At 52.1% G+C, this 20386-nt stretch overlaps 1 protein-coding gene across 1 annotated transcript in view; it reads left to right on the top strand.

The window, feature by feature from the left end:
• Positions 1-20386, top strand: part of VANGL1 (VANGL planar cell polarity protein 1) — a 60446-nt gene continuing 40060 nt past the window's right edge. The window contains exons 1-2 of the mRNA XM_013007782.3: positions 1-25; positions 13339-13532. Of these exons, the coding sequence (XP_012863236.1) occupies positions 13462-13532 (71 nt within the window). The 5' untranslated portion in view covers positions 1-25; positions 13339-13461. The remainder of the gene's footprint in view (positions 26-13338; positions 13533-20386) is intronic.

Raw genomic sequence — 20386 nt, 5'->3', positions numbered from 1 at the left:
CGGAGCCTGCAAGGCCGGCGCAGAGGTGGGTCCCGCGAAAGGCCGGGCGCGGGGTGCAGAGCTTTCGCAGAGACGCCCCCAGCCGGACCCCGCGTGCCCTTGCTCCCCCATTCTGCCGGACGCCCACCCCTCCATCCCAGACCCCAGAGTCCGCGTTCTCAGCCCGCCCGCCGCCGTCCTGGGCCCCCTCCGCCCTAGGCGGACCGCGCCCCATCTCCCGCCACCCGGGACCCCACTCCTCGCTTCCCAGAGTGATGCGTCCCTTTTGCTCCTGTCCCGCACTTTTCGAAGCACCTCGTTTCCACGGCCCGAGATTCCCGTGATACGCACCGGACGACCCCTTCTCCTTGGACTGGACTTTGGGGTGCGCCCCGCGGGAGGGCGCGATCGCGCGATCGGAGGCCAGCGGGCAGGGAGTGGCCGAGCGGTCCCCCGGGGCCCGGGCGCCGGTATCGTCCCTGCGGCTCAGGGATCTGGCAGCCCCTGCGCTCCGCTGGAGTAGGGCGCACACCGTTGTCCCCACTCGCGGCGGGGCTCCACCCGGGTTAACCGACCGCTCCCGGGGGGGAGGGGGTGCTGTATGGCCCTTCGCCAGAAACCGAGACAGAGCTGGCCTGTGTTCACACCTCGTTTCCCAGATGGATCCGACTCTGAAGGCCTGGGGAGGGGTGGGGTGTGCGAGTCGGGTTGCGCATCGGAGAGCGCAACAGGCAGGTAGGAGTTTACTTTCAAAAAATGCCCTGGCGGAGCCTGAGGCGTCCGGCTAGCCTGCCCCGGGACGCCCCCGTTGCAGGAGACCTCTGCACGCAGGGCCGTCTCCACCGCGGGCAGGACCTCATTTCCGCCTTTGAACTGCCCCAAGCAAAGCGCCCTGAGATGGGTGAAGCTTTATAAAAATTTAAACGCGTCGGTGGTGGAGTGGGGCGGAGCCGCGCCTGGCGGCCCTGGGAAGGAGCCTGCAGACTTGGAGCTGGGGAGTCTTGCTCAATTGTTGCACACCCAAACCAGGTAGAAAGCCCACGCCGCGCGAAGACGGAGTGAGCGCGCAGGAGGTGTTTGGTTGTTGTTTGTGGCTAGTTGCCGTCCACTCTGGCGACCCCATATGTGCGGCTTAGAACTGCGCCGGAGAGTCTTCCGCACTAACCTCTAGGAAGCGCTTGAGAGAGCAGCAGGGAGATGATTGTGGAGCTGGCACATGCGTTTTGTTTCAAGAAAAAAAAAAAAAAACCTTGTCCCGAGCTGTGGTTGTAAAGGCAAGTATTTTTAGATGCTGATTCCAAAACGTAGCACGCTGCAAAGAATCTGACATTTTCACTGACATGTTTATAAAATTTACACGAGTCCTGAAAAAATATTATATCTTGTGTCACCCACATTGTGGATGACAATGCTAATTAATGTGCTCCTTCTAGTGGGTGGGCTGTTTGATTATGCAGCTTCTAGGCTCTTTAAGGGGGGGGGGCAGAAACTGAATCGAGGGAGACATAATTAGCCATTTTATGTAACCACTAATTAGCGTTCTTAGAGTTGAATTAAATCAGTGTGATATGGTTGGGGTTTTGATTTGTGGGAGGAAACTGTTTTATTCTGCAGTTCAAAGAAATAACACACTTTACCTTCCCATGAGCATTTAGCATTCCCAAAACTTGGTGTCTCTCCATAATTAGTGAAAACAACAAGTGTGACATTTTCAGGAGCTGCTAACTGTTGGCTGTGTGTCTTGGTTGCAATGTAATCTGTAAGTGAAATGGGACAAGAACTTTTTTAAGGGGCATATTTCTAAGGAGAGCTTGCCAGGCAGGGCCTTCTTAGTGGATTCGGGCTTGGGTATTGGAGTAGTAGGATGGAAACCATAACACTCAAAGTCACTGCCATGAAGTCGGTGTCGACTCAGAGTGACCATCCTGCCGAGTAGAACTGCCCTGTAGGTCCCTGAGATTGTAACTCTTTACAGGAGTAGACAGCCTCATCTTTCTCCGGAAGAGAGGCCTGCTGCTTAGAACTGCTGACCTTCCAGTTAGCAGCCCTGCTGCCCAGGGTGAGTGCTGATATCCTCCCGGCACCTCCCACAATTCTCCCCAGCCCCTGAACTCTGACACCCAGCCTACTGCCATCCATTTCACAACTGATTGTATTGGGTGAGCCTGGATCACATTGTGTTTAAACCCACTGTCTTCACCTTTGGGCTGCGAGCTCCCTAAGGAGCTAGCACCAGCACTATCACCTGGTTTCTTTTCTTTTTTTGTCCATAGCCACACGGTGCTTGAGACACATACCCGTGAGGAGCATTTGAAATTGCACACCTCTTTGTGGGTTCTGTAGGGCTAGGAACAAGCGTGGTTGCTGCCTGGTGTGCAGGTAAACAATTCTGGTAACTGCTCCATTGATAGAAATTTCCCATCTTAGGAACATGGGTTCTGGATTTACACCATCAGAGTTCAAGTCCTGGCTCCCACACTTACTTGGCGGACAACCTTGATTACCTTAACTGTATACTCTTTTTACCATAAAGTCAGCAGTTGAAAACTCCCAGCAGCTCCTTGGGAGAAAGACGGGGCTTTCTTTTCCTTTACAAAGAACTGCCTCACCCGGGCAGGTTGTCCCCTGCCCTGTAGGGTCCCAGGGTGTCCGGATGGACTTGATGGCAGTAAGTGGGAACCTGCTCGTTGTAGGAATCGAGTGAGAGGTTACAGCCAGCTGGGGCTTGTCCTGGTGCCTTTACACAAAGTAGCAAGTAGACATCGCCATTGTTTCTGCAAAGTGAGCTAGCGGGACGGTTACAAGCCCGAGGTGTGAGGCATTTCCCAGGCGGTGAGCTAGGTAGGATTGAGTAGATTGGACTGGGACCGGGACCTCCAGCTGCCCTGCTGCCCTTGGCGCCCATGGGAAGGCGCTCCCTCAGGCCCCTGTCTGCTTCCATCTGGATTGTAGCATTTACAGTGGTGGAGTCCTCAGGATTTTTTTCCCCCCTGACACTTTAAATCTACCGGTGGAGAGAGGGGATCCTTAGAAACAAGGAAGAAAGGGGTCACTTGGAAACAAATGGACACATCAGCGCTGCAGACACTTACCATTCACAGCTCTTCAGAAATGCGTACCCTGTAGCTTGAGGTTCTCCACAGGTAATTGACGGCTCGGGCCAGGAGCAGTTACTCTGGGAAGGGGAGTTGACATCATTGGCCAGACAGGTAAAATACGGTTGGCATTTGCTTTCTTTGTGAATAGGGGGCCATAATTGATCATCTGTAAGAGCTCTGCTCTGGAAAGAGTCAGTGGGTTTCACACGAATGGGACAAGCCCTGTGGACCCCGCACGGATGGCTGGGATGAGTGTGTTTTGGTTTAGACTCCAGGTTCAGCAGAAACGTTCTTGGAGACTTTGCTGTGCTTCTCTGAACCCTCCCTGCCAACCCCATTGCCTTTACAACAGAGACGCTGTGTCTTCTCAGACAGTCACTTCCAAACTAGGAACAGTGCAGAGAGCCTTGCAAGAAACAGAGTGAATCGCAAAGCAAGGAATGGTGTTGGTTAAAGGTGGACCAGAACATCCACCAGCAGAAGCCAGAAAAATGTCTTTCAGCTTAAGGAAGACAAGGCATATGTGTTGTATGAAATAAGGGATAGTCTTCGAAACTCAAGGGGTTTTCCTTCACAGAATATTAATAATGAAGGCTGACAGTGGTGAGTGCTCACTGTATGCCGGGCATCCTAGTGATTTTTTTAAATCATTTTATTAGGGGCTCATACAGCTCTTATCACAATCCATACATACATCAATTGTGTAAAGCACATTTGTACATTCATTGCCCTCATCATTCTCAGAACATTTGCTCTCCACCTAAGCACCTGGCATTAGGTCCTCATTTTTCCCCTCCTTCACGAACCCTTGATAATTTATAAATTATTATTTTGTCATATCTTGCCTTGTCCGATGTTTCCCTTCAACCACTTTTCTGTTGTCTGTCCCCCAGGGAGGAGGTCACATGTAGATCCTTGTAATTGGTTCCCCACTTTCCAACCCACCCTCCCTCCACCCTCCCAGTATCGACACTCTCACCACTGGTCCTGAAGGGATCATCTGTCCTGGATTCCCTGTGTTTCCAGTTCCTATCTGTACCAATGTACATCCTCTGGTCTAGCCAGATTTGTAAGGTAAGAATTGGGATCATGATAGTGGGTGGGGAGGAAGCATTTAGGAACTAGAGGAAAATTGTGTGTTTCATTGTTGCTACCTCGCACCCTGACTGGATTGTCTCCTCCCCAAGACCCTTCTGTAAGGGGATGTCCAGTGGCCTACAGATGGACTTTGGGTCTCCACTCTGCAGCCCCCGCCCACCTTATTCACTATGATATGATTTTTTGTTCTGATGATGCCTGATACCTGATCCCTTCGACACCTCTTGATAACACAGGTTGGTGTGCTTCTTCCATGTAGGCTATGTTGCTTCTGAGCTAGATGGCTGCTTGTTTACCTTCAAGCCTTTAAATCCTAGTGATTTTTGTGAGTTACCTTGGTAAACACTCATCACAATCCTAGATGGTAGGCACAATATATTGTCGTTACAGTTGCTGGGGCAAAGACACATGAGGTTAAGTAACTTGCTTTTATCACAGTGGCTAAGTGCCAGCGCCAGGGTTTGTAAAGGTCTGGCAGTCTACTTCTGGGCAGCCAGCCCTTGAACCCTGTGGAGCACAATGGTTCCACCCGTAGTAGGCCGAACTCCAAAACCAAACTCATTGCCATCAAGTCGATCCTGATGCACAGTGACCCAACAGGACGGAATAAAACTGACCCTCTGGGTTTCCAAGACCATAACTCTTTACCGGAGTAGAAAGCTTCGCCTTTCTGCCAGGAAGCAGCTAGTTGATGGTTTCAAACTGCTGACCTTGCGGTTAGCAGCCAATGAGTAACCTACGACGGCCCCGTGGCAGACAGGGTGACTTAAAGGCAAAGAGAACAAATATCACTTCCAGAACCTGTGTTGGTTGCTACTTTCCTTTAAGGGAATGGTTCGCTCTCAAGAAAGTTATTTAAATTGTCATTTTCCCTTTGAGTACCAGGTAATTAAAAATGGGTACCTTGAGGAAACGGTTAGCTTTCAGGATGTAATAACACTTTAAAATTCTAGGCATGATAAAAATCTAATATTCTAGCTCATGTACCTGGACGAGGACATAGGTGTAAACAGGTGTACTAAAACATTCCCGGAAACACATCCACGCGACAGGGAGTGAAATGGCTCTTTAAGTTCGCGTGCGCCTCTGCACCCCTCCAAAACCAGGGCTCCCTTAATTACTTAATAGCTCTAGGCTGAGCTGTTGATGTTTTTATAATTTCCTTTTGGTGAAGGGGAGCTCATGTGTACCACTATCATTAGCATAACATATTATTTCCCCGCATATGATTTTTCTGAACACTGTAGTTTTCTTTTAAGTAATAGGTTCATATTTTATATGAGAGCCATGGCTTCAGAGACAGATTCTGTGTGAGGCCACTGACCCTCACTTTGCTTCTCATAAAGTGTGGCAAAGGAGGCCTTTCCTGGTTTGCGGGGTAGGGGTGGGGACCGGCCTGGGAATCGTAACATTTCAGATGTGGCCACTCGGACAGAAGTGTACCGGGCACCTGCCCCAAGAGCCGTCTTTCTCTCCTGCCCTGTGCTTTGACGAGCTCTAGGTCCCACCCAAGCAATGTGTATAGGTCTTCAAGGGTGGGGGACTGCAGCCGAGGGAGGGAGAAGGCAGCTAGCTGGTCAGGGTGCCCTTGGGCAGCGCCTGGAAGAGGCTGCAGCAGGTTTTTACTTCGTGAACCTGGATGAGAAACTCGATCATCAGAGTGAGTCTGTCACGTGGGCACCATTGCAAGTTCACTCTCGGCGATTCTGACGTCCCTGGTGACTCAGTCTACGCTCACTTAGGAAATCAAAGGAGGGAAATAGAAAGAAAACCTTTCTTCAGGGGTGGATCTAAGGCCTACCTATGCTGGGACAAACCCCTTCCATCATGATCCATGGAGATTAAAAGGCGGCGCTTGCCCAGTGATAAAGATCAGAAGGCCGAAAGGGTTAGGAGGGAAGGAGAAAAAAGAAAACTGGAAACCTAGGGCGGAAGTGGGATAAGCAATGTTACATCGTAGGGATTGTAACCAGTGACATCACGCAAACCCTACGTGGATGGAAAACGGAAAACTGAGCTGCTCTGTAAACCATCGCCTAGTTTGCAATAATTTTTTTTTAACCACCAACCCCCTTGCTTATTCAACAAACATTTATTGAGCCCCTTTTGTATTCTAGGGGGCACAGGGTGGGACAGTTAATGCACGCACCTGTTATCTTCAAGCTTGGTGGTTCAAGTTCCCTAAGAGGTGTCTTGGAAGACAACTGAGGCAGTGCACACCCTGTAGAGCCCAGTTCTGCTCTGACACACACGGGTCACCAGGAGTCGGGGTTGACTTGACGGCAATTGACGAGGGTGGTGGCAGCAGGTAATGTTCCAGTCTAGAAAGAGAGTAATAAACGTGGTTCCCTCCCCTCCTGGAGCTTAAAGTCTGTTACAGGAGTGAGCATCAAGTAATTGCACACTGACCTATAGCATTGGAAACTGATATAAACTGATCTAAAGCAGAAATGTTATGAAAGGGCAGTTTTGATTGGGGTCAGGGAAGCCTGTTGAGGCACGTAAGAGGAGCTGGTGGCTTATTGCGCTACAAATAAGCTGCTAACCACAAGATCCGTGGGTCAAACTCACCAGCCACTCCTCGGGAGAAAGGTGAAGGACCTGCACCCATAGCAATTACTGAAAGTCTTGACACCCAAGTAGGACATCTCTCCTCTGACCTGTAGGGTCGCTGCGAGTCAGAACTGACTCCATGGCGGTGAGCTTGTCTGTTGGGTGACCAGCGCTCAACAATGGGTGCTTCTCTTTTCCCAGCACTGAGGTTGGAAAGAGCTTGGCGCCTTGGGGGAAGCAGAGCAGGAGGAGCGGGGTGCTGCTGTGAGGCTGTGTGTGGGTGTGGGTGTGGGTGTGGGTGGCTGGGTGGGGCGGGGGCTGGGGAAGCGCTATGATAGGTAGCATGCTGTAGACCAAACAAAGATTCTGTATTGTATTGTAAATGCAGGGACATTGTGTTCTCCTTGTTGTTGTGTGCCGTCCAATCTATTCCAGCTAGTCCCCTTGGTTGGGGGGGGGTGGGCAGGGGAAGGCGGATGCTGCCTGGTCCTGTGCCATCCTGTGCCATCCTCACAGTTGTTAGGTTGGAGCCCTTGTTGCGGCCACGGTGCCAGTCCGTGCCCTTGAGGGCCTTCCTCTTTTCGCTGCCCCTGACTGGCCTCTCCCTTGACAGCATGTCCAGTGTGAGACAGACCTCGCCCTCTTCACTTCTGGGGGCTCCTGCCTGTGCTTCCTTCCACACTGTTCTTCCCGCAGCCCCTGGTACTTCCAGAATTCTTCACCAGGGATGTCGTAGGGTTGCTTCTCAGTCGGAAGCGACCCTTTCTGGTGATTACAAAGCCCACCCTGTCTTGCCCCGTGCTGGGTCAAGCGCAGGACTCGTCCTGTCAAGTGGTTAGTCTGAAAGACACTCGGCGCTGTGGTCAGTATGAAAGACGACACTCATGTTTCAGGTGGCTCCATATTTAGACCTTTAGAGGCCGCATCCCCTCGCATCCCCTCTAGCGGCTGGGCCGCAGCTGGCTATTGGTTTATTACCCAGGGAACCTGATTCCCTTTCATGATTTTATTATCTTTCCTGATAAGGGATCCCTCCTGACCTTATCAGAGTTCTGTTAATTTCTTGTGCAAACAAGGGGACCCTCCTGTCACTTTATCACTGAAGCGATAAGCTTCGGGGAGTGTTTTCCTTCCATGAACTGTCTGGAAGTAGTTACCTTGGCTTAGCTCTCTTTAAAAAAACAACAATAGTTCACCTGGGTTTTATTAGTTTTTCTCTTAATGCTTCTCCTTAATCCTCACCCAGATCTTGGACAAGAGTTGATACCTCTGAGAGATAGACATGGCTGGCGCTCGATTGGATTTGATTAGGAACCCGGAGGCTTTTGTCATAGCTCAGCTGGGTGTTGATAGGCGCCTGGAGGAGGTGGATGGCTGGGAGCTCAGTCTGGCAAGAGGAGGATCCTGGGGCCAGGCAGGACCTAGGGATGGAATGAAGGGTGGAGGAGAGGTTTGAAGTGACATAGGGTTGGAGCGATAGCATAGATTCCCACAATGGTTTGGCTTATCTAACCCCTTTTCTGAAAAAAGTTTACTCCATGCCCACCCCCCCACCCCCCACCCCGCATTAAAAAACTTCTGTGACTGTAGCCCGTCATCCAGGGTCAAGTGCAAGTGTCTGCTTTTGCCACCTCCCTGGATTGTTCTAGCGCCCCCAAGGGGTGATACCAGTGTTACTGTTAGGTGCCTTCACGGGGCTTTGTGACTCAAGGGACCCCACGCAACAGGACTAGAACTGCCCCATGGGAGTTTCTAGGCTGTCCTCTTTCTTAGAGCAGATTGCCAGACCTTTCTCCCGCCGAGCCAAAGGGTGGCATCTCCTCCTGCAGGTCTATGAAAGGTGACAGTCATGCGTTCTTTTCTGTAAATTCTGAGTCCTGGTGGCATGCCAAACCCACTGGGGCCTGGCCTTGCCCCAGAGCCCTACCTTGGGAAGCTGCCTCAGCCTTGGGTGGCCAGCTGGTGGACAGAAGAAAGTGGGCTGTCATTTCATACAGACCTGATGCTGGGTGACTAGTCTCAGAGAGTCAATGGAGAAGTGGGAGAGCAAGGGTGTGAGTGGATTATCTTTGCACTTCGGGGATCGGCCTTGCGCTGCTTATTATTAATGCAATGGATAAATGCCCCTAGGAGTTCAAGGGGAAGGTAGTCAGGGGTATGGCCTTTGGATTGGGCTCACAGCAGTCTCTGGCCAGGCTAGAGTTGTTGCAGTGGGTGCTGCGGATGGAGGGTCCTGGGGAGGGACTGGGCAGGGAAGTTGGCGTTGGGGAAAGCCTTTCTCTGGAGGCCACCCTGGGAGTCATGCCTCTCCTTTGAGGGGCATGCCTGGAGCTGCCCTAATGGGTGGCCGAGTTTTCATGAGCACAGGGGATGACGTCAGTGTGCGGGCAGGGGACAGAACTGACACTTGGGTTACTGTGTGCCAGAGGGTTCACATAGAAAGTTGCTTTGATCACAGCAACCGTAAAAAGAGATCGTATCCAGAGAGCTCATTTTACAGGGGCGTAGCCGGCTCCGAGAGACAAGTGTCTGCCTCCAGGCCCCACAGATAGGAAGCGAGACCTGAGCTGGGGGACCCGAGTTGCCTGCTCCTGAGAGCCTCTGGCAGTATTGAGCCAGAGGCACAGAGGTGAAGGAATTGGCTAGAAACTAGAATGGAAAAGGAAATTAAAAGTAAGGGGTTGCATCGACTAGTGCATGCAGAACACGTTGAATGGGTGTATGATCGGCTGTACACATTTCACCCAGCAAGGCTATGTTCAAGGCCGGGCTGGAGATCTTGGCAGTAGCCTGCCCTTCAAGTTGGAGTCCAGCAGGTACGAAGCTGGTGAGAAAGCAGAGGCCTGGGGCAGAAAGGAAGCGAGCATGTAAGGTGCCGGAAGCTTGTTTGCACCCTCGTTGAAGTTGCTCGTGGAATTGGTGGGAGGCAAAGTAGGGAGAAACAAGATGAGCCCACTCTTGATTTATTTATTTAAAGAGGAACGAATGCAAGCTTGTTCTCTCAGCATCCAGGATGCTGGGGTCTGAGCCTTGGGCACCAGGTCTAGGGAGGGCATTCTCTGTCAGCTCTGGAGGAAGGGCCTTGCCCCCTTTTGACACCTTGGGCCCAGGGCTCCTTGGAGAGCTGGTGTCCCTTGGCAGCAGTCTTCCTTCCCCTGGGTTTAGAAGGTTCTCAGCACAGGGACCCCTGCTCCAGAAGACACATTCTTTCCTTTTTGGTGGTGTCCAACTCCTTTCTGTAAGAGAAACCAGCGCTTGAGGTCTTCTAGGGAAGTGGAGGTATAGGTCCAAGAGTAAGACATTTTTTAAATAAAATGCCTGCTGAGCTTGTTTTTACATTGAATCTCTACAGTTTATGGTTAACTCACAAAGTAGGTGGCCATATTCTTAGTGCAGTTTAACAGTGAGGAAACCTCAAGCTCTGAGGCAGCGGTTCTCAACCTGGGAGTCGTGACCCCTTTGGGGGTCGAAGGACCCTTTCACAGGGGTCGCCTGACCCTTTCACAGGGGTTGCCTAAGACCATATTTCCGATGGTCTTAAGAACGGAGACACTGCTCCTCTATCTGTCTCCAGGCCGGTCCACCCACATGCAGAGACATCCACGTACGGGGTCACCACGACATAAGGAACTGTATTAAAGGGTCGCGGCATTAGGAAGGTTGAGAACCACTGCTGAAAGGGGTAGCTGAATTTTGTTAGTTAGTAAGGAGGGCCCTGAGATGGGAGCCCCTTTCTTTTGAGGACAGCCCGCAGGTGAGCCCACAGGTGAGCTTCCTGGTGTGGTGGCAGCACTCCTGTCCTCCTCCTCCTCCAATCTGACACTTCCTGGGAACGAGCATCAGGGGTTGGAGCCAGCTGCGGAGTTAAATCAACCTTTTATAAAGGTAACATGTTCTAGAGCTGGTACGGGGTGTGTTTGCATTTGATCCTCCTGGCGTCCCTGTTATTCACATTTGACAGGTGAAGAGTCAGGGATTGAATCATTTGACTGAGATCACCGAGCTCATAAACGAGTAAAACCCACGATTGGAGCCCAGCTCCAGGTAGCACATGGGCTTAAAGCTTCACATCAAACCCTCTGAGGTGGGTGGCTGGTTGACCCCTGGTTTGCAGTGAGCAAACTGAGGCTCAAGAAGGCAAGCGGCTAATGTAAGCCACAATGGACAGCGGGGGGGCTCTAGCGGAAACCCAGGGCCCCTTCCCCTCTGCTAGCCTTGCCCCTTGCCTCTGGGCAGAGAAGAAATGAGATGGGTCAGGACTTCAGGACCTGGGAAGTCAGTCCCCACCACGTGGTGTGCACACGCATTTCTCTTCCAGCCAAGTGGGAATGGGAAGGACAGAGGTCTCCTAACCTGTGGCCGCCTTGGTGTGATTTGTGCATTGGGCTGCTAACTGTAAGGTCAGCAGTTTGAAAGCCCCAGCGACTCTGCCGGAGAGAGACCTGGCTTTCTACTCCTGGAAAGAGCTCCGTTCTTGGAAACTCACAGAGGCAGTCCTAGGAGTTGGCATCCACTCCACTCGGTAGCAGTGAGTTTGGGTTTGGGGATTTTTGGTGTGATTTGCAGGCCCAGCCAGGATCCTGGCCTCCCGCCTTCCTGACTTTTACAAGTAGTTGCTGGGGTCTGGGAAACTTGCCGCCGCCCCCCCCCTCCCCCCACCAGCCCCCTGAGGGGCAGGAGCATGGCATTTACAGCCCCTTTGTTTTTCTTCACACTTACCTCACTGGCTCTATTTGTAGTGGGCCTGGGGGAATGCTGGGCAGGAGCCTGCTGGGCCAGAGACCCCCTTTGAGCCCAGGTGCTGGGAAAGACAGACAGAACGTGTGAACGTGTTTTCTACAAGTAAAGGTTTAGCATATGGTAGCTCAGGTGAAAGGAATGTAATTGGAAACACTTTTTCATTTACTTGTGTTGCAAACCAGTATCCCAGGAAAATGGTGGGACAGGCCTGGGATACCGTCACTAGTGAATCTCCCGTTTTTTGGCTTTGGATGCACCCTTCTAATTGTCATCCTGAAAGAAGTGTTTGGATGACTGTAACTGTAGTGTAGCTGCAGGGTGTATCTACAGTCTTAGACCCAGCTTTCACCATGATTCCATAAAAGGGAGCCCGAGTAGTGCAGTGGGTTAAGCATTGGGCTGCTAACCAAATGGTCTGGATCTGAATCCACCAGCTGCTCTGTGCCCTTCCACAACGATTTGCAACCCCATGGAGCAGTTAGTTCCACGCCATGGGCACTAGGGTGGGTTTAGTTTATGTAATAAAAATTTCTCTTGGTTGGCAGTTCAAACTCACCAGCGGCTCCATTAGAGAAAGATGAGGCTTTTGACTCTTGTAAAGAGTTAGTCTCAGAAACTGATAGAGGCAGTTTCTATGGGGTTGCTATGAGTTGGAACCGACTCGATGGCAGTGAGTGAATATGACATAATTCTTTAAGGAGCCCTGGTGGCATAGTGGTTCCAAGCTGGACTACGTTCCTCTAGGTCAGCAGTTTGAAACCAGCAGCCACTCTGCAGGAGCAAGGGCTTTCTACTCTTGTAAAGAGGTTGAACTCATAGGAGCAGTTCTACCCTCTCATATAGTGTCGCTATGAGCCTGCCTTGACTCCATTGCAGTGGGTTTGTTTTTTGGTTTAGTGGTCTTGTCAGGTAAGTATTGTACAAACCACAACATCAGTGGTTCAAAACGCCAGCTGCTTCAAGGGAGAAAGAGGAGGGTGTTAGCTCCTGTAGAGATTTACTATGAGTAAGAATCAGCTCAGTGGCAATGGGTTTATGTAATAACTACTTTGAGTGGATGAGCCATGTTGTTCTTTATGATTCCTCTGTTTGGGGGGCATTTAGATAATTCCTAGCTTTTCACTATTACAATCAGATAATAAAACGATGGTCGCTGAGGCAGCTCTACCGTGTCGTGACCCTCCAAGTATCAGGACAGAACTCTGTACCCTCTGGCTTTCAGGGACTGAATTTAGGGTAGCTGATTGCCAGTCCTTTTTTCTGAGGTACGTCTGAGAGAATCTGATCTTCCAGCCATTCAGCCCCATGATTCAGTGGTAGTGATAACTTTTGTTTTAAAGAGGTTAGGTCTCTTAAGATAAATTTTTAGGTGTTTGTACTCCTGGGTCAAAGAAAGTAAGCACTTCCTTGGGAAAAAAAATTATATATTTATGACCAAATCCCTGAAAAGGTTATTTTTTGGCTATTGTTTTTAAAATCTGGCAAACTGGCATTGGGTGGCTGAACAGTGTCCTGACTGTCTGTATGGAGGAGCCAGCCTATCCGACAGCCTCAGACACAGGGAGGGCTGGGCTGGGCCCACGAGACGGGCCAGTGCAGAGACCCACCACCTCCCGTTTTACTCCCATGTGACAGGTGTGGCTTGCTGGGCCCCATCCTGTCTCCCTCCCAGACATCCAGGGACGCTCCTTCCTACCCAAGTGGACCCATTCCGGTGGTTAGATGCTTCCCTCTCGCAATCACGTGTTCCGGAACTGGGCCCCCAGAAAAGCGGTGTCCCTGTCCTGGACGCGGCTCCTGCCTCTGTGGTCCAGCCCTGTCCACGCTGGATTTGTCAGTGACCTTTTCTGTTTGTCTTTCTCTCTTCCAGCATTGTTCCGGTTGAAGAGCTGCTCCTCCGATACTCAGGCTCCTGGAGGCTTAAGGAGTCTCCTGGGGCAACGTTCTCTACCTCTGAAGGGAAACGGTGGCCTCTTCCCTGCTCTCCTTGGCTATGGATACCGAATCCACCTATTCTGGATACTCTTACTATTCAAGTCATTCGAAAAAATCTCACAGACAAGGGTATGTAAGCTGCTCCCTGCTGCCCCGTGGGGAAACGATTGGCCATGAGTTTCTTGGCTGAGGCTTTATGGACTCCCTTTAACCAAAATGCTTCCAGCTTGCAGGCCTGTTGATGGCTCAGAGTTCAATCCACTGGTGCGTGAGAAGCCGAGCTGTAAGAGCATTTAGCCTGCGCTGGGAGTAACTACACCACCATTTACGTTTTATAGCTGCCATTACACTTGATGACCTTAATTTCTCACAATTGGTTTTAAATTAAAGTTTCTCCCCACAGTCAAAACGTTTCTCATTTCTAAGTACTTCCCACAGATGACAGCTCTCCCAAAGCTTTTTATCAAGGATGGAAGCGAGCGCTTGAAAAAGGAGTGTTAATTTGCTGTGTTCCCACCCAGAGCTGCTGCCTTGTAGCTCTGCATTCTGAACTGGCGGGATTGGCCCTCCATCAGCCATCTTTGCGTTGTGAGAACGCTTTCTCAGTGAATAGGCCTGGCCTTAGAAGGCTGCTCTGGGCGATGGGGGCCATCTCAGCTCTGCAGCAAAGTTCCCCTCCTCTGTGCTATAGTCATGAACCCCCATGGTTATTCATTGCCCCGCTAATTGCACAGTCACCACTTCGAAACTACCAGTCACTCCGTGGGAGAAAGATGGTGCTTTTTACTCTCGTAAAGAGTGTGGTTCTAGAAACCCACAAGGGCAGTTCTAGCCTGTCCTATGGGGTCACTGTGGGTCGGCATCGAGTGTTTTGTTTTTCCCTGTACTTTAATATACATAGTGCTTGTTGTGGTACAGGCCAGAGTGTTTGGTGAATAGGGGGGGGCGGTGCATGGACAAGGGAAGGAGGGAGGAAGAAAGAGAAAGGTGGTGGTGTTAGGAGTTAAGAAGGAAAAGGTGGTTCTGTGGGCTAACAGAGCCCTGGCATAGTGGGTTCCGTGTGGGGCTGCTAACCTCAATGCCAGCAGTTCAACATCACCAGCTGCTGCTTGGAAGAAAGATGAGGCTTTCTCCTCCCTAAAGAGTTACAGCCTCGGAACCCCACCGGGGCAGTTCTACCATGACTCTAACCTGTAGAGTCACTACGGGTTAGAACCGACCCAATGGCGGTGAGTGGGATGGGGGCTAAGAATGCAGTTGGTGACATTTCAGTGCTACCACTTGCCTAGTCTCACCTGCAAAATGGGTAGCGCCACTCGTCAATACGGTTGTTGAGTGGAATCTGTGAGGTTATAGATATAAACACACCCCCCAGCACGGTTGGACTTTCCATAAGCAGTAGTCTTGCTAATGCTGTAACTGAGTTTGGCACGATGTCAGCACTAGGTCTGTAGGCATAGGCGGGCCCGGCCCCAGGAAAGGGTCCCTACCCTGGCACACCTTTAGGCACAGCCCAGCAGGGATGCACTTGCTTTGAAAAACAGGAAAAGGATGTGTCTACCTCATTTACTTGTTTATGTGTGTGACCCCATGGGGTCCACATACAGGAAGAGGCTCACAAGGGTCATCTCCCAGCAACTCTGAGGGGTCAGCCACTGGGGAGGGCGCCCTAGAAGAGGTGATGGATGGAATGTTGACGTTGGGATCTGTTTCTGTGCTGGTTCAAGTTTTCATGTGTTTTTATTTTGTAATTTTAAAGAGTGGATTAAATGAGTCTAAAAGATGAGTGAGCAATGTTCCTCAGACCATGTTGTGAAAAACATGATTCAAGACATTGTGTATTACAGGAGTTGCATCTATGTCTCGTGTTACATATGTATGTGTGTGTGTGTGTGTCTATGTATGCATGTATACCTATGGAGCCTGGTGGGCTGCTAACCACAAGGTTAGTGGTTCAAACCCATTAGCCGCTCCTCAGGATAAAGACTGAGGCTCTCTGCTCCCATAAAGATCTATAGTGTCCGGAACCCCATATAGAGTCGATATGAGTTGAAACTGATCAGGGACAGTAGGTTTTGGATATATCTACTGAATATCAATATACTGACCATAACTCCGAGTATGGGATTATGGGTGGTTTTGTTTTTGTTGGTTTTTTTTTTCCCCAAACAGCCACTACTTTCTAAGTTTGTATGTATTGCTCTTAAAAATATTGGGAGAGTAAACGTTTCCAGCTTCTTCGGGAGCTCAGGACAACGTTGTAGTCAGGATGGGAAGCAGAAAGGGGCTGGGAATGAAGGCCGCACTGGCAGCCCTGCTGTGCCAGGCTCCTGAGCAAGACGGACACCCGGGGTGGTGAGAACGCAGACACAGATCTGAAGCAGTGGGTCAGGTCAGCCTCTCGCAGATGACCTGCCAGAAACAGCAGTTCCCAATGATCGACTCTGTGGACCTGACTGGACAAAGCAGCTCCCTGTCCGAGTGCCAGGCTCCCCTCCCCACACAGTGACAGAAGTGGGAGCTGTGCCGCTCGGCAGTGGACGAGGAGGAAGACGGCTGGGAGGACTCAGGAGGGTATCCTTTCCATGCCCCTGCATGCACACCCACATTTCCACCATCAAGCTTCAGGGCCCGCTGCTGCTCGCTGTTGTTTCCTCAGGCCTCGTGGGGCTGCTAGAAACGGACACTCCGGTGCTCTTGTGGCGACGTGAAGAGACGCTGACTTTCAGTTAAAACAGCGCGTGGGGCTCTTGCTGCCGTCTCAGGCCCACGTGGAAAGTGCTTGGCAGACAGTAACATGAGCTGAGACTGGCGCCCCGAAAAAAAAAAAATAGCGCGGCGCCCCCGCTCACAAAAAAGCACAGAAGAAGACCCTGAGATAGAGAGGCGCGCGCGGGGCGCGGGGGGGGCCGCTTAAAAAACACAAAAAACAACCCACATTGCGGTGAGACTCTGACTGAAGCATAGGCAGTGCCAGCTAGGTCGCTGGTCAGTCTCTTAGTGGTGGTTTTGCTACAAATACCACAAGGGGTGGCTTTTAAAGAACAGAAATTTCCTTCCTCACAGGTCTGGAGGGCAGACACTCCAGTCAGGGGTCTTGCCCTTCACCCTGGGCATGCCTTGGTTCCTTGGCCTTTCTTGGCATTACAGAGGATACTTAACCTGGCATGCACTTACACCCACACCCACACCCACCCCCGACCCCCCTGCCACTCCCCTCCCTTCCCGATGTCTCTTCTGAACTTCATAGAACTCAGAAGAAATGAGGTATAGGTCTCCCCCTGTTGCGAGCTCATTCATAGAGCAAAAAGGAGATGCTGTTTCCAATCACAGTTATATTCCATACAGAATGCAGGGCTGGGAAGGCCACAAATGTTATTTGGGGGACAGGGAGGGGTGTGTATGTGCGATGGGGCACAGTTGGGCCCATCACCACAGTTGTGGGGTGAAGGCTGCCGTCTGGAGATGGCGTGTGCGTGGAGCGCTTGGTTGGGCCCTGTGAGAACATTAGGCAGTAGCACTCTGAGGACAAGTCAGCAGGCACACGTGTGTGCAGGGCCTTGGGCCAGCCGGGGGTATGTTATTTCCAGGAGTTTCCTGGTGAAAATGGCTTTGCTGTCTTTCTTTATTTTTAAATCATTTTATTGGGGGCTCGTCCATCCGTCCGTCCATCCATCCATCCATCCATCCATCCATTGTGTCAAGCAATTTGTACCTTTATTGCCATCATCATTCTCAAAACATTTGCTTTCTACTTGAGCCCTTGGCATCAGCTCACTTTTTCCCCTCCCTCCCCGCCCCGCTCCCTCATGAACCCTTGATCATTTATGAATTAGGATTCTTTTGTCATGTCTTACACTATCAAATCATGTTTTCTGTAAAAGTTTGCACCGCCAGCGAGTTTCCCACTTGAGGGTTTCAGCGCAGTTGGTTCACCGACCTAAGGCCTCAGCAAGCAGGCCACCACGATGCGCTGCAGTTCTGTGCTAGTCCTGGGTCCATCACTGGAGTCCCCTCACCCGCCCCTCTGCCCCCTCCCCACCTCCCCATTTCTGTGGAGTCGCGGTTGACCTTTTGGGGGTTGGTGTGAGTAGAGGAGTTAGAAAGGGAAGGGCCTTGCTTTTTCCCCGTGTTTGTGGAAATCCAGCACCAGAGGACTGATGAGCTGTCCCAAGTTTGATCCCCTCAATGAGACAGAGGTTGTCTTGGAGGCTGGCTAGGTTCCAAGCAGGTGACAGGTGACTGACTTTGTGCCAACAGAGAGGTTACTGGCCTTGTGTTGTGATACCTGCAGTCTCCCAAGACTGTCCAGTTAACCCACTGGGTAAAGGGGACAGACGCCAGCTGTGGGACCCTTCAGACCTTTGAGGGAAGAGCACCAGTATTCGGATGGAAATGCAGCTGCTGCCAGGGCCCTTCCAGAGCATCCCTGGACAGTCAGGTGGCGATGACCCCACTGTGTAGAGAACCCGCTGACACCAAAGGCCAGCTGCCTTATCTCTCTGTCAGAAGCCCATGCAAGCCTTTTGCCCTCAGAGGACGGAGAGAGCAGAGGGATCTGTCGAGGGAAAGTATGGGAATCGGAGAGTAGCTCACGTGACAAAGGCGCTGTCAAATGCAGTGTCCAAGAGGGAGTTGGTGTGGTAGGGTGGAACTGGGGCTCTGGTTCTGAGGCCGCCCTGCAGTGTCTGTCCTGTACGGTCAGGGTTGGAGGGAGCAGCTCGCTCGTCCCCTCCCCGGGGGCAGCAGGCAGAGCAGGGAGGGGTGGTGGGTGGTGTGGAGAAGGAAAGGGAGGAGTAACCGGTGGGGCAAGGTTTCCCCAAATAGAAATAATAGGCAAACAACAGAAACAGGACGGAATTCTCTCCCCAGGAAGTGCCCGCCTGCCACGAGGACAGTATGAACTGGCCGGGACATGGCCCGGGGATGGGGGGTTTAGTGTGGCCTCTAAGGGCTCAGCTCCAGAACTGACTGGATTAGAAGCGTTCATGCACACAAGCAGGCACTGATGCTGGCTCACGCCGCCTGCTCACCTCCACCCACCTTTCACGCTCACACTCACAGACGTAGCTTCCCTCCCACGAGCAGATGTGGAGATAACGCAACAGGAGATTCCCGAGCCCGACAACACACACCTGCCAAGCACAGACCCACAGAGGTGATCCAGGCCACTTAGGCCAGGAGACATACCCACGGGTGCCTGTTCTCAACAGCCCACCCCTTTGGTATCTGGACAGCCTTGGTCTTCGGGGTCCATACTTTCACACACCAGGAGGGATCATCTTCGTCCCGGGGAACCTACCCCAGAGCGCACTTGGCGGCCAGAGATTTTCCTTTGTGTTACAGCGAGTCTGGGTCCCAGGCCCAGCCCAGGAAGCCCTCCTCTCGCGCAGGAGCAGTGGTGTTTTTAGTGGATGTCAATGCAAGTCCAGGGCTAGCCCACAGACCTTCCTGGATCAGTGGTTTTTTACAACAGCCACGTGACTGCAGGAGCGCACTCCCTTGAGAACCAGGGCCGTCCAGGGAGCAGCTCAGGAGTGCCCACCGGAGCAGCTCAGGAGTGCCCACCGAGGAGAGAGCACCAGCCTCACACGGGTGCTCCTTGGACAGCGGATGGATGGGAGGCCCTGGGAACCAGGCATCGCAGTCAGGGTCCCTGCAGCCCTGAGCACTTCCCAGCCTCATTCACGAAATAAAAATGTGTTAAAGGATGCCGCGTGCCATGGTCCTGCTCAGCATGATGTAGTGGCTCTGGTCCTAGCGTTCCTGCTGTGTCCTGGGTGGGGTGCATCTCCCAGACAGGAGGACATGGCAGGCAGTCATCCCAATGTGCCCTGCCCTCTGCCCTCAGAGCACACAGCACCACTAGAACGAATGTTCCTGGATCCTCCTGCCCTGGGGTGCTGGTGAAATGTAGATCCCTCCTGTCCAGGAGCCCTGGTGGCTTCCTGGTTACCTTTGGGGCTGCAGTTTGAAACCACCAACTGTTCCTTGGGAGAAAGATGGGCTTTCCACTTCCATAAGGGGTTACAGTCTCTGAACCCCACTGTCCTGCACCATGAGCTCCCTGCGGGTTGTCGTCCCCACGATGGCAGTGTGTTTGGGTGTGTTTTTGAGTGTTGTCTCCTTCTAGATAGAGTTCTTTGGCCACAGGACCAGCAAGGGGAACCACCCGCCCCGGCCCCACCCCAGGGGTGTTCCCCACACCTGGGGAGGGTTGTAAGCCACAGCGGGAGACGTGTTGGGTGCTCAGAGCATAGGTCTTACCTGGTTCACCTGGAGTGCCACCAGGCAAACCATGTAGAGTCTACATGTAGACAATTGCTTCACATTTGGTTGCTGGCCCTTTAAGAGCGAGGGACTCTCTTGGGGTGAGAGTTAAGGGCTGGTGGGGAGTGGTGGCTGGCTGGGGTGGGAGGGCTATGCCCAGCCAGGGGCGGGGTTGCTTCCCACCTGCGCTTCTGCCCTGCCAGTGTTCACACTCACTCGCTGGAGGAATTGGCATGCAGTGAAAGAATGCTGGTTTCCTGTGGAATTTTGGCTGTCACAGGATTTGACCCTGGGGAGTAGAGAAGAGATCGATGGGCATGTGACTCGACTGTTGGCAGAGGGAGTGAGAATGGCTGAGAGTAGCTGGGGTGAGGGGAAGTGGAGTCCGATAGAGGACAGTCTCCCTCTTCTCCCTCCTACCGGCTGAAGGTGAGGCACGAGGAGAACAGCGGCAGATTTGGACTTAGCCGAGCCCTACCCTGAAGGCTGACCGAGCGGTGGCACCCAGTTCCAGTAGTGTATCAGTGAGTGTCTCCTGAAGCAGCTATCGCTGGGCACTCAACCTGGTGCTGTCTGAGGGCACCGCCAAATCGTGACTCCTGGCGATGGATTCGGGAGCCTGTTCGTGGCTGGCAGGCTGTGCCCCAGGAATTTATCTTCCAGTTGCTCCTGAGCTCAGGGCTCCTGCCATCGAGCCCATCCCAGGCCACCAC

This window comes from Echinops telfairi, unplaced genomic scaffold, assembly GCF_000313985.2.
Source record: "Echinops telfairi isolate 266 unplaced genomic scaffold, ASM31398v2 ScPeMD7_7466;HRSCAF=8504, whole genome shotgun sequence".
NCBI lineage: Eukaryota > Metazoa > Chordata > Mammalia > Afrosoricida > Tenrecidae > Echinops > Echinops telfairi.
Note: the sequence above shows the minus strand (reverse complement) of the source record. Positions and strands in the feature narration are given on the sequence as shown.